The sequence below is a fragment of the Perca flavescens genome, chromosome 12, assembly GCF_004354835.1.
Source record: "Perca flavescens isolate YP-PL-M2 chromosome 12, PFLA_1.0, whole genome shotgun sequence".
NCBI lineage: Eukaryota > Metazoa > Chordata > Actinopteri > Perciformes > Percidae > Perca > Perca flavescens.
This window is the reverse complement of record NC_041342.1, coordinates 13,658,577-13,681,222: the sequence shown is the minus strand read 5'-3', so window position 1 is coordinate 13,681,222 and position 22,646 is coordinate 13,658,577. Positions and strand designations below refer to the sequence as shown.

At 42.3% G+C, this 22,646-nt stretch overlaps 2 protein-coding genes across 2 annotated transcripts; one reads left to right on the top strand and one right to left on the bottom strand.

The window, feature by feature from the left end:
• Positions 1 to 392: 392 nt before the first annotated feature.
• LOC114566099 (zona pellucida sperm-binding protein 4-like) lies at positions 393 to 2,768 on the bottom strand. Its single transcript, XM_028594453.1, has 7 exons — positions 2,399 to 2,768; positions 2,112 to 2,299; positions 1,783 to 1,880; positions 1,547 to 1,704; positions 1,134 to 1,474; positions 969 to 1,044; positions 393 to 562 (listed from the first exon to the last, which is right to left on the bottom strand). The coding sequence occupies exons 1-7, from the start codon at positions 2,763 to 2,765 to the stop codon at positions 501 to 503; spliced, it is 1,290 nt and encodes a 429-aa protein (XP_028450254.1). The 5' UTR covers positions 2,766 to 2,768; the 3' UTR covers positions 393 to 500.
• A 140-nt stretch (positions 2,769 to 2,908) lies between these two features.
• Positions 2,909 to 21,772, top strand: clcn2a (chloride channel, voltage-sensitive 2a). The gene is made up of 24 exons (XM_028594454.1): positions 2,909 to 3,253; positions 6,983 to 7,114; positions 7,895 to 8,023; positions 8,395 to 8,528; positions 8,877 to 8,957; positions 10,594 to 10,617; positions 11,043 to 11,121; positions 11,546 to 11,671; positions 12,107 to 12,191; positions 12,621 to 12,722; positions 13,195 to 13,279; positions 14,788 to 14,943; positions 15,027 to 15,096; positions 15,188 to 15,298; positions 15,834 to 16,047; positions 16,262 to 16,395; positions 16,849 to 17,093; positions 17,490 to 17,601; positions 17,744 to 17,790; positions 18,941 to 19,009; positions 19,509 to 19,547; positions 19,645 to 19,749; positions 20,665 to 20,751; positions 20,901 to 21,772. The coding sequence occupies exons 1-24, from the start codon at positions 3,004 to 3,006 to the stop codon at positions 21,414 to 21,416; spliced, it is 3,132 nt and encodes a 1,043-aa protein (XP_028450255.1). The 5' UTR covers positions 2,909 to 3,003; the 3' UTR covers positions 21,417 to 21,772.
• The last annotated feature ends 874 nt before the right edge of the window (positions 21,773 to 22,646 follow it).

Here is a 22,646-nt window from a genome sequence, read left to right as displayed (position 1 = left end):
AGCAGGGAAGGAAAGATGTTGCAAGTTGTAGCATACAGAGAAACCTAGAGGGACGGTTATAAAAAAAAAATGTGTGTGTGTGAGAGACTGGTGGAGTCGTGATGTTTCTTAATGTGGCATACTAGATAAGAATGAAGATCATGTTCATACCACCAGTACTGTAAAGCTGGTTTGTAGTTGAGCACATTTAATTGAACAGCTTTGTACTATATTGTTACATTTTCAGTTTTGTACTAGTATTTAGTTGCAATTCAACCTTGTGATTTCTCAGCACAAATCAGGAATAGGGGTTGCATTAAATGCTCAACTTCACTGCCTCTGCACAAAATCCATCTCTGCAAAAAATGTGTAGCATGTGACCTTCAAATAGGAAAATTTAAGACCAGACCCAGTTGTAAGCAAGAGCTTTTAACAAGCTTTTTATTAAAAAAGGTTAAATCTGACTGCCAGATCTGACTGTCATCTCTCTGATTTGAAAGGAGCAGACTGACTCTGCTCAGTCAGCTTGATACTACAGCCCTCCGACTTGAAGAAACTTTCCTTATTGCAGCCACAGCTCTTCCTGCAAGAGAAGGATGGAAAGTGCATCATAACTTGACAAGTTCATAATCTCATAGAAGTGATAGTCATTTGTAAAGCACAAATACAACCATTTGGTTCAAGCTCCTCCAAAGTAAGGAACTCCCTTCCCATTTGCACCAATCATCTATTCCGATGGATAATTTTTCACCCCCAAATTAAAAATGTATATCTCACCGTGAGGAGGCAACATAAGGCGACTGTAGTGCCAACAACTTATTTGGCAGCCTCCTGTGGCTTATGAAGCTTTCAACAGGAATACCATCTCATGACGGAAATGGCATTTTATAGTAGTCTCCAAACCTGCTCTTGGAGAGCTACTACCACACTTTTGTTTAGTTCTCCAGGAGCAGGGTTGAGACAAGCTGTCAAAATCTTAGGTCACTTACGTTGTCGCTGGCATGGCTGCTCACAGGAGTTTGTGCTGCTGGGATAACACACTGCCGTAGCACAATGGATGAACACCTGAAAAATTAAGTCGCATATTATGTAGGAAACCACAACTAGACTAAGTTGTCTTAGGGACTAATGTTATTGCGCCATGAGTATATTACCGCATCTTGCTTTGTAGAAAAGGTGTTTTGATCCACAAATGTGAACATTTTAACGATGAAACGTTTGTAGTGCGTTGGGTAAATAAGCCCAGAGGAGCCATCCACAGGAACCACTGTGGTTAAATAACGATCATCATGATAGGGACAGCCGTCAACCAGAAGGTCCCACTGCGGCAGGCTGTGAGGATTGGGGGTAGAGGTGGCCCAGCAGTGCTCCAGGTTCAGAACAAGGTTTGGATCAGACCTCTCCAAGATGCTCACCTCAACATACAAAGGTTCTCTCAGCACTTTAGTGATTGGGTAGTCTGCTGCAGTGTAGAAGGAGCTATACGTTGCCTCTTCTGCAATCATAAGATCTTTTAGTATGTCAAATTCTAAACTAGCTGGCATCATAAGGCTGTTGTGCCACTCACCCTCCACACACCCCTTTGAGTGACACTGCCCATTGCCCAGTCGGAGCTCCACTCTAAGAGGTCCTGCAGCAGCGACCGGCACAGGTGGAGGAACAGCATTCACCTCCATAATGAGAGCCTCCACAGCTGAGCCAGAATACTTACACTGAAACAATAACCTGTTGGAGAGAGAGAATGGAGGACTTTTAAATCTCAGTGGACCATAAAACCAATAGAGATCAATTTTACACACTCACTCAAAATGGCTGTCCCTGGTGATTGATCCTCTGGGTCCAATTCCCACTTCATACGAAGAAGACATGTGGTTCTCGTATACCACGTAACTCTCATCCTCCTGCAGGAGGAAACCAATTTGTCATTTATGAAGGTAGACATTTTGTTTCAATCTTAACAAATGTGACGATTGCTGATATCTCATGTTTACATCATTATAGACTGAATTTCGGGCCAGGGTAACTCATGCCAGCCTCTTTTAATTTGACATTTTATAACATGAAAAAAATAAAAATTAGTCAGACTTAATAACTTCTCATATATTAGCTAAAGCAAAAACTGCACCAATCACCTTGAGTGTAGTACCACATGCAGTAACAGGGAACTGAAAGATGGCAAAAGCAGAGGTGACGCCCACAGGGGTACAGGAGGGGTCATTTGTTTCCAGCAGGCTGACTGACTCCACATCTATGTGGGGCAGAGTGGCATCTCGAGCCACGACTACCACAAACTGACCATCCCTGGTGCACTGCACAGTCACTGGGTGAGGAGAAAATAGATGAGAAAGTTGCAGCAGATATTTTACCCTTTCCATGCAGCGCTTGAGAGGCACTGGAAACTAGTCCAGAGCACACACACCTGCTTTCCCATAGTAGCACTGCTGCCCATCAAAGCAGCAGTTTATGTTTTCACACTGCTTAGCAGTGATCTCTTCAGTCCCACACTGGATCTTGTTTGCCTGTGTTACCTGGCATTTATCAAAGGGAGCTGCAGGTGGAGGGACCGTAAATGGTTGCTGAGACCGCGGAGAAGGAAGAGGAGGTTGGTTTTGCTGGTGAGGCAACATCCAGTGACGCTGGGCAGTAACATCACAAGCCAAAGCAACGACTACAACCATCACACCAAACAGATATTTGAAAAGCTGCATTGTGGTATTAAAACTGCACCAAAGATGTAACAGCACACATGGCTCAGGCGCAGGCTTTATACATGATTGATCATGCATTGTTTGCTGAGAACTCCTCTCATCGTTAGGTGTCAATTGTGTGGCGGCCCTGCAGAGTTAATCAGCTGGGAGCTGGCAGGTGGAGCTCATTGTCTGCTCATCTCTCTGAAAAGAAGTAATTGCACGACTGTTGAGTTAAAACGGAGTGGATTTTTATTTCCTAAAAAGACTGAGTTGCAGGCAGTGAATTTTTCAACACCTGGCCCTGTTTAACTCTGAGCTGACCCAACACTGAATTATGACATTTCTTTTACTGTCTCCCACTGCCTACCACCTGCATAAAAGCTGTCTTTTTTTTTTCTGTCTTTTTTGCACACAGATGTATGGGCGATACACCCAGGAGCTGGGTGTGTATGCCAAGGAGGAAGCAGCCCGCCTACGGGATGGAGGAGTGCGGGACGGTGGAGGACTGCGGAGGAACACCAGTGTTCGCAGTCGTGCTGCAGAGCTGCTGGATTATGAGAAAGAGCCATGTGCAAAGTGCCATTGTAAGTGATGAAGATCTAAATCGTCTTCACCATGTTCTTGCGGAGACAAAGTGTGTATGTGTGTGCGTGTGCCCCTACCGTGTCCGGCATGGGTTAAAGTTGTGACAACATTGTGTACAACAGAGCAGCTGCCTGACACTAGGGAGCAGGAGAGGATGTGAACACCACTGATCTGAGCAATGACCTCCAGCCAATAAGGGCTGTCAAAATGTTAGACAAAGACTGCCCCCTCTGCTGGCTGCCAGTGGCCCACCGTGTACACATCTGTGTGTTTGTGTATTGTGGAGAGATATTTGCTTTGGGGTGTGTGTATTTTTGTGAGAACTCTGATCTGAACTGTCAGATTATTTTATGTCTAGTCTTCCCAGATGATCGCAGATAACAGAGTGGCACAAGAAGAGAGCTCTATTTTTAGTCTGATGTACTCCTATTTAACTGATGAAGGTCTAAGACCGAAACGTATTTTTCTAAATAAATGCAAGTTACTGAAATCAAAGGGATTTTTTTGCAAGTCAGCAGAGATGCAATGCAGGGTCAGTTCACCCAAATTTAAACTACTTTCTGCTGTAGAAATAGTCCCCATAAAACTATTCACACTGAATATCCTTAGAATTTCCTGGTTTTCCTAGACTTCTGTCATCATAAACTAAATTATCTTTTGGGTTTAAATATGTTAAAATTGCCTTTATAATCATGCCTGATAATTTTAAAACATTTTTTTTAAGTTTTCTTTAGTATCAATGTCATACAGGGATACTGTAGGTGTTTTGTACATCTATTGGCATACTTTTATGGTGCCAAAATGTAAACAAAGAGAAGTTTAGAAATTGGCTCAAGTTTTAGCCCGTGTTGTAACTCATTGAATCCATGACGACAATATACTTCCTGTCTACATTCCCTAAAGTATGGGAAATGTAGTTGCAGTTGTCTGAATTCTGTCTTGGGGGTCCCACGGACTTGAACCTGTCCTGGACAGGTTAGTTGCAGGTTAGTTGAACTGACCTTTTTAGATACAAAAATCAACACAAAGTCTTAAAACATGATTAGATAATCTCTTAAAAAAAAAAATTGAGAAAATGTAAAAGGAGAGCAATCCAGTTTGTTTTCACATGTGTTTGCACAAGTGAGCCAGTGTGGCTTTTTTCCACAAGCCGTTTCTGCCTCTTTGTCCTGGTGACTAGTGATCTGATACATTGCACCACAGGTGAAAGCTACACTATATCAGCCTAGCCTCGCTTGCTTGCTGTAATGGAAGCCATTTAAAACAATCAGTCTCAGATCAGGAGCCAGCCAGAGTGATTTGAGCGCTTGCTGTCTGTGCTATGTGTTCGTAGATCAAGCTATGTTTGTATTTTTAGCCTTGTCTTTAGATAGACGCTCAGGCTGGACAGGTTCTGCTGTTGTCTTGTTAAGTAAAGGAGAGAACCTTCAGATTTGGTAGATGTGGGAGTTTTAGTGTTTTCCTCTCATGATGTATCTGTGTGGGAACATCACCTCTGTGGATGATGGACTATGAGTGTGCCTCGGTTCAGATCAGTAACTGGAGCTGCAGCTTTTGAAAAAGGCAGCCTACACATGCAGCCAAGGGCTCTGTTACTGGTCGTGATGAAGAGCGGGAAATATGTACTACCTCACTGCAGTTATTTTGAAAAAAAATGTCGGTATTTTTAGATTTATTCCTGATTTACATATAGTTGGCTTCAGGTAATGCAATGCAGGACTAGCAGAGGTGGAGAAAATGTCTGGCGTTGGGTGTGATTTTCATAACGGGATTGTGTGTGTGTGTGTGTGTGTGTGTGTGTGTGTGTGTGTGTGTGTGTGTGTGTGTGTGTGTGTGTGTGTGTGTGTGTGTGTGTGTGTGTGTGTGTGTGTGTGTGTGTGTGTGTGTGTGTGTGTGTGTGTGTGTGTGTGTGTGTGTGTGTGTGTGTGTGTGTGTGTGTGTGTGTGTGTGTGTGTGTGTGTGTGTGTGTGTGTGTGTGTGTGTGTGTGTGTTAATCTGCACAGATATATATTTATTGTTTAAATATTTCTCTCTGACATTGATGTGCCCACTGTATGATGGGTTTGTCTGCACATGAGTGCGTTTGTATGTGTATGTTCTCTGTTGGCTACTTACATCCAGCAGGTGGCCAGGCAGCTCGCCCCGTCATGCACACAGTTCCCTCAGGAGACTTCAGCATCGCCCTGTGACCCGAATTCCTGCACTTGAAAGACTAATGCATTGTCATTTAGTATATTGTTTATGATTGTCTAGACAGTAGCAATGTTATTCAAACAGCAAGAAATATTTGTGAACACAATCATGAAGGGGAAGTACTACTTCTTTTCCAATTTCCAGCATAGTCATAAATTTGATTTATTGTAGAAAAAGAAAACTACTTTGTTAAAACAAGTAAAGGATGGGCTCCCGGATAGCTCGGTTGGTGGAGCGGGTGCCCATATATAGAGGTTTACTTCTCGATGCAGCGGGCCCGGGTTCAGCTCTGACCTGCGGCCCTTGGCTGCACATCATTCCCCCTCTCTCTCCCCTTTCATGTCTTCATCTGTCCTGTCAAAAATAAAGGCCGAAAATGCCCAAAGAATAATCTTAAAAAAAAAAAAGTAAAGGATAAAAGGGATAACAATGTCTCGTTATGTTTATGTGATTTTAGAAATTATTTGGAGCCATTCTTTAATTTTTAAAGCTTGAAACTTTCCACAAGTAAAATTAGTTTTAGAGTGGAACTCAATTCAGCCTTAAAGGATAATTCTGTTGATATTCTTTACTTTTCTTATTGTCAACCGATCCTATTAAAGAAAAGTCTATAACCAGTGATGTGTTAATCCCTCTATGACTTTCAAAGCGGGAGAGTAAAATATGGATCTGGTAAATGTGTTAGTAGCATATCTTTAGCTTCTCTTGGGATGTGCACATCTATGAATGCTCTGAATGTTGAAGTGAATTCCAGGTTTTGGTGTGTCCGCAGAGAAGAGAGAGGAAATGAGTCCAGTGATGCTTCTTTTAGCTGTCCTAGCTCAGAGTTATAGATTATAATGTAATGGTAGAATTTATAACCGTGACCCATTTTTGTTTTGTCTCTGTATTCTTTATATTTGAGGTGGATGAAGTGTTGCTCACACTCAACATATTCACCACATAATAACCTCCAGTTTGTTATTTCAGCTGCTCACTCGTGCCGGTTAAATGGATATCTCTCCGTCCAATCTAATCATTGTCTTTATAATACACCATTCTCCTTTAGTTTTTCATGTGAAATTGGATTCTTTATTCACACAGCATGAGAATAATTGTTTTTTTTCTTTCTGTTCAGGAAATTTCAGCTAATTCAGAATGATGTTACCAGAGTAGAATACAACATAATGGACATTAATTTGCTGAATCTTGTCTACAAATCTCTCAGTTGTTTAGGACCAAAATACATTCCTGATAGGGCTGCAACTAACTATTATTTTCTTTATCAATTAATCTGCCAATATTTTTGTCGATTATCCTATTAATCATTTGTTCTATAAAATATAATAAAATGGGTACCTGGATAGCTCACCTGGTAGAGCAGGCCCCCATATATAGAGATTTACTACTCTATGCAGCAGCCGCAGGTTCGACTCCACCCTGTGGCCCTTTGCTGCATGTCATTCTCTCTCCCCTTTCATGTCTTCAGCTGTCCTATATAAATAGAGGCCTAAAATGCCCCCCCTTTTCCTCTGTCCCTTCCTCTGTGTCCTCAGTGTGTGCGTCCCGCTGCCAGAAGTTCCTGATCTCGCGGGTGGGGGAGGACTGGATCTTCCTCATTCTGCTGGGGCTGCTCATGGCTCTTGTCAGCTGGGTCATGGACTACGCCATCGCCTTCTGCCAAGAAGGTAGGAAAGAGACAGAGAGCCAGAAAAAAAGAAGAAAGTGCTAGAAAGACAGGTGGATAGATAGACAGTGAATAAAGGGCAGCAAAGTATTAACCCAGGCCTTGTCAGGTGTGGTGTGAAGATGGTATCAATACATATTACTGGCATTCTGCTGCAGAGTTGTATTGAGCTAATAAAGTGTTGTTTTTTTATATTTAAAGGATAAATTGATGTAAAATACCATATAATGGTCTGTATCTTTATGTCTTGTAATGTGTTGTCTAATAAGGAAGAGGAGGCCACAAAGCTGCTACAGGTGCAGACAAATGCATGAATAAGGCAGAGATGGGAGGTCAAAGGGTGGGAATGAAGAAGGGCTGGGTATCGGCAATGATTTCCCAAATCCATTCGATTCCGATTCACAATCTGATTCGATTCAATATCAATTAGGTTAGGGAAATTTCGGTTACAATACCAATTTTGCTTGTATATACGGTAAAAGAGATTCTCAGTGACTGATTCTCTTGTACAAGCAAGAAGCAACCTAATGTTTACATTAAGAATTGACCCCCCAAAAGATCATTCAAACAAAGATTGATTTTAGTTGGAGAATCGATTATTTTAACCTATAATGAAGATCAGAGGAATTGGGTGAATATATTCACAACTGATAAATATTGTTAGATGGGGAAACTGTTTGTTAAATGGTTTAGTTTTCTACTGCATTATACTGAGATGAAGTTATGTGTATGTATATGTGTCTGTGTGTGTGTGTGCGTGCGTGTGCGTATGCGTGTGCAGCACAGAAGTGGATGTATGGTGGACTGGACAGTAACATGCTTCTGCAGTACATCGCCTGGGTCACCTACCCTGTAGTGCTCATCACTTTCTCAGCAGGATTCACACAGATTCTGGCTCCTCAGGCTGTGGGTAAGACGCACATACACACTTACACACATTTGAACAGGTCATGCATAAACATAATATATTCAAATTTCCGGTCATATTTCTGTGTTTGAATATTGTAATTGACTCTATAATGCACCATAAGGCCTCCAAGGACATATGCTGTAGGTGTCTTAGTGGTCACGTCTGCAGGAAATCCATACGATATCCCTCTGATGAGATGTGCATACAGAAAACTATATGCAAATCAATCAGCTTTTCCCCTCACCCACCTCCCTCACTCTTCATTTATTCCCCTCATCCCTCTCTCTGTAATTACTTTTCTTTCAACTAATCCTTTCTCTCTGCTCCATCACCACATCCCACCTGGCACCTCTTTCTTTTTCATTACCCAGGTTCAGGTATTCCTGAGATGAAGACGATACTGAGGGGGGTTGTCCTGAAGGAGTACCTGACGTTTAAGACGTTTGTGGCCAAAGTCATCGGTCTGACCTGTGCTCTGGGCAGTGGGATGCCTCTGGGGAAGGAGGTAGAGGGTTTCTTTTTCCTTCATCTCTTACCATCACAGTCTTCTTGGCTATACTAATGACACATGACAGATTGCTTGACAGTTTTTGAAGTTTCCTGTTGGGAAGGATATAATCATTTAGCTTCTTCTAATCTAATTAAAATAAAAAATAAAAGTGATTTACTGCTAATAACACTTGCATTTTCCTATTTGGGGGGGTTGTAAAGTTGTTTTTAATTTGAGTCTGAGCAGGCTTTAATCGTGCAAGGTTTATGCCCCTGAACCTGAGTGCAGCATGCTCTACTGAAATGTGCTTTTAATCATATCCTGTCTACTTACATCCTGATTTCTCTTCATCCTTCCTCTCAGGGACCCTTCGTTCATGTTGCCAGTCTGTGCGCCGCTCTCCTGAGCAAATTCATGGCTCCTCTTTTTGGTGGGATTTACATGGTGAGGATGGTAACCACAGTTATAGAAGGAATGCTGATTTCCTGATGCACAGATTTTAACCTGTTTGAGTTTACTTTTAAAAGAGACCTATTATACACTGTTTACATGTTATACCGCATCTGGGTAGATGCTAGATTGCACCCAAACACGTGTCGACGTCAACACTTGGGCTTCCCTTCCCATCCGTCATTGCAGCCAAAGACTGACTGTTGCGGAGTATAGTGGCACTTTCTATCGTGAGAAATCATTAATAAAGGCTTCAAAACCAAAAACAACCCAACCGGACATGTTCCAGCAGGAATGTGATCCGAAATTGGGGAGAAAATAACAACATCTGCAACCAAGATTACAGGTTTCCCTGAAGTTAGCATGTACAGTAGCTATATGTAGCAGTCAGAAGCGTGCCTGTTTAGGTTCAGAGCAGATGACCATATAGACAACAGGCTCGGTGTGCCTTTATACCAAGCCGGTTGTCTATATATGCTCCTCTGCTCCGAATCGAGAGATTAGAGATTAAATCATTGACGTTTCTTAATTAACATGCCATTACAGAAGTTGGTGCTCTCTCTACACTTAAATATTTAAAAAATATTGATCATGTTTGTGTTAGGTCATACCAGTCTTCTAACTTAATCGCTTCAGTTCAAATTCAGTCACACTGCATGACACCTCCAACATCACATTACAGATTGCAGCTTTAAAGGAATAGTTTACTATTTTATGACATTTTGCTTTATGTCCAAAAGTGAGACGAGGAGATTGATATCACCTTCATGTTCAACTGTTTTGAGTTCCACAACAATCCTGTTTTAATGTTTTATGTATCTGTGTACATGTAATAGCGGATTCATTTTTCTTCGAATAGCCTTGTTGTCCTTTTAAAAAAAAAAAAGGACAAATATACAGCTTTAATTAGCATATTAGGCATATTAGGCATATAAAACTCGCGAGGCGGGGGTCGCGACTGTATTCAGGGTGGCCGTCGCCACTGGTGACAGTACTTTAAACCAAAGTTGTTGTTTTTTTCCAAAGACACAACCTAAATTTGTGCCTAACTTTTGAAATTGAAAGATTTTTTAAAGGCATTTTGGGTCCATTTGAAAGTGTGAAAGTATAGTAGGCAGCACACACACACACACACACACTCACAGATTTTCTTTACCTTGATGTTTTACTTGACTTTCTGCCGTTCCCCAGGACACACTCTCACCTCCACTCATGTGAGACCACACCCTGGGCTTCTGTCTATTTTGGCAGTGGAAAGTGTGCAATGCTTCTCCTCCATGTACCAGCAGCACCAGCATCAGCATCAATACGGAGGAAGATAACCTGCAGTGATGAGGAGGAAGAAAACCTCATGTCAGCGCAGTTAGACAGACTGAAATAGTCCAGGGGTCGACTGTGCAGCCATTAAACATAATCATTTTGGGGAAAAAGATAATTCAGTTCACTGCTGAATCAAGACTGCGCTGAAGCTCATTCGCCGCTTGTTTTGAATTTGTGTGGTTTGGATAATAAGTTGGATGTCTTCCAGGAGCAGAAATAGAAGGTAACTTCTGCACTTGTACAAATCGCACTCACAAACGTTTCTGTCTTCTTTTTTTTTTTTTTTTTTTTTTTTCTTCCACTGCTAAAGGAAGAGCCCTTTGAGGGAAGCAAGGTATGAAATGCACAAGTCAGATAGTTTCTTTTTTGGCAATTCCATCAACATTAGTAATCCATGCTGTCCATTTCAGAAGCAGAGTTAGATTGATGCTTTTCCATTGGCCTGCGCCGTTTGATTCTGTTCAGCGAACCATCACAGCGAGGCATTGATTTCAACACTCAATTCTGGGTTTTCAATTATGGCCTCCCATATCTCACCACTCATATGTAATCTCATCCAATGTCAAAAGATACAGCAGCAGCTTAAACTGTTGCATTTGTAAACAGTTTTTTTTTTTCATGAGACATGCATTTGTTGTATTGTGTACAGTATTTGTGGCATTTGCACGTACATGTGCACCTGTTGGGATTTGATTGTGTGTGTGTGTGTGTGTGTGTGTGTGTGTTTTTTTGTGTGTCTGTCTGACTCTTTTCGGACAGAACGAGCTGAGGAATACAGAGATGCTGTCGGCTGCCTGTGCAGTGGGTGTGGGCTGCTGCTTCGCTGCCCCCATCGGAGGTAAGACAACATGGCTGCAGCCTCTGATTGAATGGTATCTAGTTATGGTAGATAATTACGGGAGCTAATTAGATGTCGGTTCAAAATGTACCATTTCATCCAAACTTAGATCCACGTCTAGAAATTTAGATTTAAAAAAAAAATCCCTCTGCAGATGGAGTTGCCAACTTATCCTGGCCACTTTCCATACATCAATGTATGTATTTAATGTATTGTGTCTGTCCATGTATGTATCATATTATATGTATTTTTATGTGGCAGCCTTTTGTCTAAGACAAATCTCCCTTGGGATAAATAAACTTTCAACTATTTCTTGAAAAAAGTCTTTGAGTGGGAATGTCTTTAAAGTGTTTGTGTGTGTGTGTGTGTGTGTGTGTGTGTGTGTGTGTGTGTGTGTGTGTGTGTGTGTGTGTGTGTGTTTCAGGGGTGCTGTTCAGTATTGAGGTCACTTCCACGTTTTTTGCGGTGAGGAACTACTGGAGGGGCTTCTTTGCAGCCACCTTCAGTGCCTTCATATTCAGAGTGCTGGCGGTGTGGAACCAGGAGGAAGGTAAGGGGAAATATTTTTATGTATGAAAGTCCTTATTCAACATTTGTATAGCAGTTTTTCTGCGTTTGTGTAACTCTGTGTGTGACTTTGCTACGGTGTGTTTTTTTCAGTTTTCTGGATTGATAATAAATAAGATCTTATAAAATTACAACTGGAAAAAGCTTTAGGTAGTAGTTTCATCATACTTTATATTATTAATCACTTTAAAGGAAAGGGTCAGTATTATTATTTAAACCTCCATGTGTAGAATTGAACATCACGTAATATGTGATTCTGTATTTGTAAGCAGATATTTTAATACAGTTTACCAATATAAACATTTTGTACTAGTGTCCAGTCCCTTTTAAAGGTTAGTGTAATATATGTGCATCTGTAACAAATAGACATATTGCTTTGCAGTCTACACACAGTGACAACAATCTTCTTTTTTCTCAGAGACCATCACTGCTCTTTTTAAGACCCGTTTCCGTCTTGACTTTCCGTTTGATCTTCAGGAGCTGCCGGCGTTCGCCATCCTCGGGTGAGTGTGTTTCTCTGGACTGACGCCACATTCAACTGAGTCCTGATCCCAGAGCAGTTTGGAGCCTGAGTTACTGAAGAGATCATTGTTTGTAGTCTCCAACCGGTCACATTTCACATTCCTGCTGAGAGTCTGAAGGTTGATTTGTATTCGATGAACGGGGCATGAAATTGACTTTTTACTCTGCTGATTACAAGTAGAGACTGTATCCACATCAGCATATGCCAAATTTGATTAGTTTGATGCCAAAACGTTTTTATAGAGAAAAACAAGAACTTAATATTGGTTGGCTTCCTGTCAAAAAGCCCCAGAAAAGTGACTTAACCAGCTGCAGTCAAATTGTATTTCAGTGGCAGTGTGATTGCTTTTCAGTTTTGTCCCAGGATGCTCTTCTGTAGACTGAACAGGTGTGTCTTTGTCTGTCTGTAGGATTGCCTGTGGTTTTGGTGGTGCTCTGTTTGTCTACCTGAACCGGCTGATTGTAGAGTGCATGAGGAAGCAGAAGACTATTAACAAGTTCTTGCTGAGGAAGTGAGTATCTTATTCCTGATTCTAACATTTTTGGAAATGCATTTATTTGCGTTCTTGCCGATAGTTGGGTGAGAGGATCGATACCACTCTCATTAGAAGGGGTATCAATCTTCTCATCTAACACTTTGCAAGAAAGTGAACATGTGTATTTCCCAAAATATTGTATTTTTCTTTTAAAATCCCAACAAATATTTAAGATGCATCTCGATAAGCCAGATTTTAATCAGTTAAACTGTAACCAGACCCAAGAAGGATCAAAATCCTGCTTGTGTTTAAATTGGTTTGCTTATATCACAATGTTAATGTAGTATTGAGAGATGTAGGTGATGTCCTTGTATGAGTTTGGTCAGTTTCACACATTGCATGGAGCCATTTATAGTTCTTCCATTCTCACCACCCAGAAATCAAACAAGCACATACAGTGTGATAAGCACACCCATTAATGACCCCACAGTCCATCTCTTCCGGTCAGGCGTCTGGTGTATCCCGCTCTCGTCACCCTGCTGATCTCCACTCTCACGTTCCCTCCGGGCTTCGGGCAGTTCATGGCGGGACAGGTGAGAAAATACTTTCACACTCTTATGACAGCACGAATGCCAGCCTTGACTGTCGTTTCATGATTGATGGTAATTTTAAACGAAGTGAGAGTTGGTTGTGGGTTATTTTGTGCTCCTCTTATTATATACTTCTAGCATACATTGTTCAATAGCTGCGTTTTTTTTTTCCTGATATGGATTACTTTAATGATAAAGCAAAGTTAAAACAAGTATTTTCTTTTTGCTTTTGAACAAATGCAAACAACAGAAAACGGATGTTTATTGTCTTAGTATAATTTTAAATTTAGGCTTTTCTACGTGTGCTTCTTAATTGATGAATGTTAAGAGTTGCTAAATAAAAAACAAAAATAAAACATCCTCTGGTTGCAGACACTTTGTCCTGCCACTGGAAACGTCTGACAATTGACACAAAAAAGGAAAATGTAGTGTGAGCTTTTTTTAGCGATGTAGCAGAGCCCACCATTTGAGTGCTGGTGTTGCCTCTGGACTTGCCGCACTGCACAATTGTCCTGCATAACAAGCCATTTACATTGGTTTTGAGCCTTTCAGACAACATCTGCTAGTGAGTCGAGAGAATAACTTTTATTTGTCCTGTGCAGTTTTCAGACAGTGAAAAAGTATTATCAAAATCCTGACGCAAAACAGAATAAGAGAAGTTGCTGAACTGGCATCAAGTTACACTTTGTTTTTTCGTTTCTACACAATATTGGAAACAATTGGAGTTGTAAAGCAGGTGAAATTATCTTACCCTGATAGCATTTTTTTCTCTTTTTTTTAAGTCAATAACACCCAAAATGACAATTAGAGTATCTTTGCAGTGCACAGATTACAAATTTTAATTTAGTTCAATATACTTTATCCAAATCCATCCATGCTGTTTTGAGTGAGATACGGTTTCTGAATGTGTCCTGCCTTCAGTCTCCTGGTGAGTTGTTCAAAATCGGCTCGGACTGTGACGTCACAGTCCAAAATGAGTTGGCTAACCACAACCGTTAGCTCGTAGCATGCTAGCGTTAGCCATGCTACGTCGATCTCAATAGCAAAGCACTGCTACAACATAATCTACAAAAGCACTACTTACATGTGCACCCTCATTTAGAAGAAGTCTCCCAGCTAATCCTGCCTTGTAACTGACCAAAGTTGGAGAAACAACCTTTCTATTACTGTCTCTAGAGTTAGCTAGCTGACATGATCTACATCTGAGCTACTGGGCATGTGCGAGTGCAATCAAAGATAGTACAGAAGAAGAAGATGAAAAGAGGTCTCACTCTGTAGCTAAAACAGAAACCAGGTGAAAAGAGGATCTGCAGCAGTGAGAGAGAACTGTGCGGTACAACAAAAGTCCCAAAAAAACATGTAAACCTATTCTGGTACAACCTTAAAACACAATTATGAACCTGAAAATGAGCATAATATGGGCGCTTTAAGGCCTCCTGCACAGGTCTGTCAGGCATGGTAGAATAAGAAACGGACATTCACATAGCCTTTCTCTCCTGTTGACCTGTCAGCTGACGCAGCACGAGTCTCTGGTCGCACTGTTCGACAACCGCACGTGGTGCCGCCACGGCGTGGCGGAGGAGTTTGACTACACCAGCCACCACCACGCCTGGAAACACCCACAGGTCAACGTCTTCATCACACTCATCCTCTTCATCATCATGAAGGTAGGCCTTCGACATAACGATGTCTAGAAAATGTGTAGGATTTGATGACTGACCGTGATTCATCACTTGTCTTTCTGTTTCAGTTCTGGATGTCCGCCGTGGCCACAACCATGCCGGTTCCATGCGGGGCCTTCATGCCAGTTTTTCTTATCGGTGAATAAATTCCACTGTGTTTTCTAATATTTCTACTGCAATGTAAAGAACCACTTATAATAACTCCTTCCTCTCTGCGTGTGACGGACAGGTGCAGGATTTGGCAGACTTGTTGGAGAGGTCATGGCAACCATGTTTCCTGATGGCATACATGCTGACGGCAGCGTGTATCCCATAGTTCCCGGCGGTTATGCTGTAGTTGGTGAGTGCTTTTTACACACTGTGCTTTAAATCACCATTTTGTATTTAATTTGCCTTGATAACTAATTCTCAGGCCAATTTTCACTTTCCCTCTCTCCTGTGTGATTGAAACCGTCCCCCGCTGCAAAGCTGCAGCCATTTTCATCACTTCATACCAGCTTATAGAATGTGACTGATGAAAACTGATTCCATTTAACCTGAACACTACATTTTGGACCGAAGTAAAATAGAAAATCGTTCCATACAAAATTGCCACGGTCGTGACTCACTGGTAAGTGTGACAGGGTGGCGCTAAATGTTATGAATTAGAATGACATCCTGCAGAAAATCTGGTTTGGATTTGCTGTCTTGCAGGGAACTCTTGTCTGATTAATAACACACAGATAGCATCAAATATTAAACAGTCTAATTTTTTAATTCCTGTTAAAAAAAAAAAAATTATGCCTGGTCACGCACTAAAACCTCGCATATTAACTGAATGAATGGCTTTAAAGAGAAGACAGAAAAAGATGTTTCTTTAATTCCCTCCTACACAGGTGCTGCAGCGTTGTCTGGAGCAGTCACCCACACTGTATCCACAGCAGTCATAGTGTTTGAGCTGACTGGTCAGATCTCCCACATCCTGCCTGTGATGATCGCTGTGATCCTGGCCAACGCCGTGGCCCAGTCGCTCCAACCATCCCTGTACGACTCCATCATCCGCATCAAGAAACTCCCTTATCTACCTGAGCTGGGCATGGGACATCACGAGTGAGTCTTTGTTTGCAGCGTTCCAATGAATGCTCAGGATGGAGTTGTACCCTTTTTTTTATATTTGTTATTCTTGATTGTGAAGTGATTCTGTGCCCTTGTTTGTTTTGTATCTCCTCTCTCCTTCTCTTGCCTTTCATTTCTTTCCCTCTCCTGTATACACATCTCTCATGCTCCCTCTTCTCATCACTTCCTCCCCTCTTCCATCTTTCAGGAAGTACAATATCCGAGTGGAGGACATCATGGTCAGGGATGTGCGCTACATCACTCTTATCTCTTGCTATCGAGACCTGCAGGAGATGCTGCTGACTGGTCAGCTCAAAACACTGGCCCTGGTTGAGTCCAGCGGTAAGTCAAGTCTCGGCGTTCAACTTGATACTAGTCAATTTGATCCTGTCAATTTTTAGAACAAGCTGCTGTTGTTTCGATACTAGTGCTGATGTAATACCTGCGTTTTTGATAGTAGTAAAATTATCATTTAAAATTTACAGTACACTTAGTCAACCTGCAGTCTAATTTAACAATCCTGCAATAAATCCTGTCTTCATGAAGATTGTTCCTTGTATGTCAATGAGTGTAGACTAAATCTCTAAACGGCTTACTAAAACTGACATTTGTTCTACTGTATGCTGAATCAGTCATGAAGTGGTTGTATCAGCATTGCCGATGCAACCACTTTATGACTTTATTTTTTTTTTTTCATTTGGTGTTCCACTTTTACCTCTGTGAGCTTTGTCTGCATTACACTCCCTAACAACTTTCCTGTCACCTTTTTCTTCCTCTTCCTTCCTTCTCCTTCAGACTCGATGATCCTGCTGGGCTCCATAGAGCGACTGCAGCTCCAGTCGCTGCTCTCTCTGCAGCTGGGCCGCCAGCGGAGGCTGGAGTACCTCCGCCGGCTGGCCCAGGACAACGGCAACCACGATCCCCTGCCCAGCCTGAACACCGACAGCACGCCCAGCTCCCCCTGCTCCCACACCCACATCAACACCTCGACCAACACCAACGCTCGCCAAGCGGTGCGCTTCCTGGTGAGCACCCAACAGGTGTGAGGCGTGCGGGGGCGCCAGGGCTGGGCTGGGCTGGGCTGGGCTGGGCTGGGGCAAAGTCTGGCTTGGGTTGGGATGTAGCGGTAGATTAAAAATGGATCAGGCACAGCATGTGTACTGTGAAGCATGTAGCAGTAGGTAAAGGCACAGATGGTGTTTTTGGACAACACTGTCGTGGTAAGTGGTAATTGTTAACTGTATAAATGTGCTTCATTTCTACATTTACATTAACACATGTCTTCTGTGTCTCTTTCGTCTGTGCCCTTACCTGTGCTGTCCTGTTTGTTTATCTGCACGTGCTCTTGTTTGTCTTTTCTGTGTCTTCTGGGGCCGTTTGTGTGTGCGCATGCACGCTTGTGTCTGGCTTCCTCTGTTAATACATTTTCCATGTAGATATCCACAGAGGAGTCTTCCTCCTTCAGCCCAGGGGTTTCCAACGTTCAACTCCCTCTAAAATCTGCCTTGAAAACTGTGTCAGCCATCAGCGACCCAGAGACGCCAAATAGTACGTGCTTTACATTGCTGCAAAAGAACGCGCGCGCACACAGACACACACACACACACACACAGAAAAACACTGATGTAGGATTCTGTGAACAAGCAGATCCAAATGGAATAAAGTCAGTTTTTTGTTTTTTCTCTCCGAGGTTCTCAGACCCTCTCCTGTGCTGACCAAGACAAGGACTTGCTGGAGGTGAGAAAGAGAGAAGGATACATGTGTGGGTGCAAGTGTACTGTATGAATGTGACACATATCGTATGCATGGGTGTGTATGCTCTCTCTGAGTCCACGCATATGCCGTCCACGTCTTCCTCCTGCTGATTGGCAGGATCCACCCACAGGCAGCAGGGTTTTCCTGTGTGATCTCATGCCGTGGAGTTTTGTTTTAAAACTTCTGTGAGTCATTGCCGCCTCACTAAATAACAGATTCACCGCCAGTCAAACGTTTTTGAACATCCTACATGCTAGCATTTTTTGGTTACCTTCTAAGCAATACACGATGGTGTCAGGCAGTCAGGTAAAACAGTTTTGTCTATTTTTAAACCCCTTTAACAACTTGGGTCAGTCATTGTTTAAAACCCACAGAGCTTTGATGTAATGATGCAGCCATTAAAACATGGAGTCTTGGTTTCAAATATTTCCCTCAGTGTAAATATCATGCAGCCCCGACTGTGTGATTCTTTCTTTGTTTCTGTTGTGTGAACAACACTGCGAGTCTACAGTCACACTAGCAGCTCCGTAAGGTTGTATTGAGGCACAGCGGTCCATTGAGCTAATTGCTAACATCCAGTTGCCGATTTAATGCCATTCCCCTTGTTAGCAAAATGACCAAAATGCATGGCTCTGAAATGCAAAGTCATATGAATATCAAAGTTATGACAATGGATGGATACATGAATGTTTGAACTGAATTTCATGGCAATCTATCCGATAGTTGTCGAGGCTTTTCAATAGAAACCAAGAAGCTGATTAAATAGTATGTGATGGTGTCAGACAGTGTGTGATAAGATAATTTTTTTTCAACCTTAAGCTCCTTAAGTGAACAATTACAAAACATAGCAACTCAAAGTGCTAAACAAAAATGTTAAAATGTTCAAAAACCTTTATTCTGGCACTGTATCAATCACCCAATGTTGTATGAACATTGGGTTTCATGTACAGATTTTTTTCTCACTTTCATCTGTGGTGTAGTAATTATACCCTTTCAGCAACATTGTGCTCGCATGTCAGGGACTTCTCCCAGTAGTAGAAGTCAAAGTGGATCCAATGTTGCAGTGACACCGTGTAAGATGCTCTGTTAATGTTGTGCTGTGTTGTTGATGCCTTCTCTCCCCGGTTGGAAGAGCCCGGCTGGGCCGGCTCCTCCTGAAAAAAGAAAGCCCAAGTCCAAACGAGTGAGGATCTCCATGGCGGTAAGATTGTCTGCCGCCTAGAGACTGTTGCTTAGTAACCGTTGCCTTGCGACACACACGTAATGAGTGCTGGACAAAAATATTAGTAGTGCGCCAGTCAAAGCATTAGAGTGGTTTTGCAGAGAGAGCAATGTGTGTGTGTGAGAGAGAGAGAGAGAGAGAGAGAGATGAGGCGATTTTTAAAGTGGCAACGGTTTCATCTTCTTTTCAACATAAGCTGCTGTGATGCTTGTTCTGCGTGTGGTGGTGTCATCGTGTGTTTTGGAAAATGTGTTGTGTGTTTAATTTGAAGGTGCTTGATTCTTAATGGTTAATGGTGTTATTGGTGTTGTCAGTATGGTTTTATGGGTACTTGGTGGCAGGTGCCCTGCTTGACCCATAACTCTAGATATGTTATTCAGATTGCTCCCTGTGTAATGTGTATGTGCTGGTACACTATGTAGTGTACACAGTGTGTAAACATGGACAATGTATGTCTTACTTGATTTAATCTTTTTAGGAATCTACTGAAGTGGAGGATGGCATGTCCCCATCAGACGTGAGACATACAGTACACTTACTAGAAATTATGCAAAAATGACTTTTACAACTCAGAGTTCAGAAGTTGCAGTGTCCCGTCATCCTTCTCGTTGCAGATAGCAGAGTGGGAGGAGCAGCAGCTCGATGAGCCGGTGGATTTCAAGAACTGCAAGATTGATCCCGCTCCCTTCCAGCTGGTGGAGCAAACATCTCTGCATAAGGTACGATATCAACAAAAAAAGCCCTAACTGACATTGACCATTTTACCATAGTAGGCTATTTTATTTATCATATGAATATTTTACAATAATGTCCCAGATATTATTACAGCAGTTACCTAGCTAAGTCCTCTTACAAGTGGACCGAAATATACAAACTTCATGCTTTCAAAATCTAGTTTCATTGTGTAGCCTAAATGTCCTCTCTGGTGTTAACGTTACAGCTTAACATACAGGACATGGCACTAACTAATGAGGTCCATGAATCCTTGTTGAATAATGTTGAATAAAGTTAATGACACTTAATTAGAATGTAATTTGTTTCTGGTGTTTTAATGGTTTGATTAATGCTGGAGAATATCAGCTAAATGAGCATCAGGAAGGACAGTTGCTCATTTTATCTCATGTAGTGTGCAGTGGAAGATGTACTCAGATCTTTTACTTAAGTATAGTAAAAATAGCAATACCATAGTGTAGAAATAGATTATGCTCTGTAACAAGAAAAATCCATGCATTCAAAATGACATACCACAAAAGTATTTGCATCAAAATATACTTAAAGTAGCAAAAGTACTGTAAGTAAAAAATGGAGCCCATCTTCAGGGCAGAGGGACCTTGATTGGTTTCACTTTCATTCATAAAACTGTGACTACATACATATTGTTTTTTTGTTGCCAGGTGAAACAGTAAAGTCCGGCCCTGGCACCTTCTTATTACCTATGTACGTCACACGATGTAAAATATGGCAATCTATGATTAGTTGGCGTCCGAAGCCATGTCTCACAGCGAGAATTTATGTTTGCCTAGTCATGTTGTCTGATCCTGGTATAGTAATTTCTATGACCCTGATCCAAAATGCAAATGAAAGCCCTCTCTGAGACTGTACCAAGGCCATGACCCATCTCTCCTCCTCCACAGACCCACACTATCTTCTCTCTGCTGGGTCTGGATCACGCCTATGTCACCAGCATGGGGCGTCTGGTTGGAGTGGTCTCTCTCAAAGAGGTATGCATGTTTCCTTTTTTTTGTATTTGTTTAAGCTTCTGATAGATGTTTTTTTGTATATGATCAATAATGCTCACCTTCTCTCTTGTTATTACCTTTTACTGCTTTCTTCTTCTCCCCCCCTGCCGGCTGGGGCTCTGTATCTCCAGCTGCGTAAAGCCATAGAGGGCTCGGTGACAGTGACTGGAGTAAAAGTGCGCCCTCCGTTGGCCAGTTTCCGTGACTGTGGGAACAGCACAAGTGTATCAGAGGTAACGGAACTACACAAGCTTTGCATCCGCCACAGGGGGCTCTCATTGCCACGCGAACCCAAGCGTCCTGACGTGGTGGACAAGCCAGATCTCGCCTACAAAGAGATCCCCGTCAACTTCTCGGACCAATCAAATTTGCAGTTTGAAACCAGCCCCGGTGACGTTTCAAGTCAGTCGTCGGAGTTGGTGCTCCAGGAGAGCCCCTCGTTCACCGAGGAGCAATCAGAGTTTACTTTTGACTGCAGCCCCTCCCACACTGAGGAATCAGAGCTGGCCTGTGACTATGACCCCCCCACCCACACTCCTGAGCCGGACGACACGGAGCAAGAACAGCGGAGTCCATCAATGATCAGGGACCAATCAGAACCTGAAGGAGAGGGTATCCCCGTCCAAACTAAGCATCAATCAGAATGATTGGAGGGGATCCATACTGTTGCCTCATGAATGTTGACATGTCTTACATGTGTAGAGGTCACTCTCCCCTGAAAAGTCCAGCCTAGATACCTGTGTTTCTAACATTGTGTGGCGTGAGTGAGCGAATGAGCGTGGGCATGAGTAGATGTGACATTCATTATTGTGCTTAAATGCTTGTTTTACAGGATAAAGCTGTTTTTATTCTATATTTTTATTACTGCCAACAAAATCCCATGAAAAGACCCAATCGAAAACAGGTTTGTCTGTCTCTTTCAGACTTCCCTGTCCTGTCTGTGACTCTTTGATTCCTATTAAAGACGCATATCATTAAAGAGGAACACCACAGTTTTAACACATCAAAGTCTGTTTACAGTTGTTGGGGAGATTTTCTGCATACAGTGGGGGAAATAAGTATTTGACCCCTTGCTGATTTTGCAGGTTTGCCCACTTACAAAGAATGCAAAAATCTACAATTTTTATCATATGTACATTCTAACAGTGAAAGACAGAATCCCAAAGAAAATTCCAGAAAATCACATCATATGAATTTATTAAAATTGATAACCATCTGATGAGGAAAAACAAGTATTTGACCCCCTGGACAAACAGCATGTTAATATTTTGTAGAAAAGCCATTACTGGCCAGCACAGATGTCAAACGGTTTTTATAGTTGGTGACAAGGTTTGTGCACATTTCGGCAGGGATGTTGGCCCACTCCTCCCTGCAGACAGCCTCCAAATCATTCAGGTTCCGAGGTTGTCGCCTGGCAACTCGAATTTTAAGCTCCCTCCAAAGATTTTCAATCGGATTCAGGTCTGGAGACTGGCTAGGCCACTCCAGAACCTTGATGTGCTTCTTCTTCAGCCACTCTTTTGTTGCTTTGGCGGTGTGCTTAGGGTCGTTGTCGTGCTGAAACACCCATCCTCGACCCATCTTCAGCTCTCTCACTGAGATGTCGGTCCAGAATTCCACGATACATGGCCCCGTCCATCCTCCCCTCAATACGATGGAGTTGTCCCGTCCCCTTGGCTGAAAAGCACCCCCAAAGCATGATGTTGCCACCACCATGCTTGACGGTGGGGATGGTGTTCTTTGGGTTGTACTCGGTGTTCTTTGCCCTCCAAACACGACGAGTTGAGTTGAGGCCAAAAAGTTCTATTTTGGTCTCATCTGACCACATCACCTTCTTCCAGGCCTCTTCTGAGTCGTCCAAGTGGTGAATGGCGAAC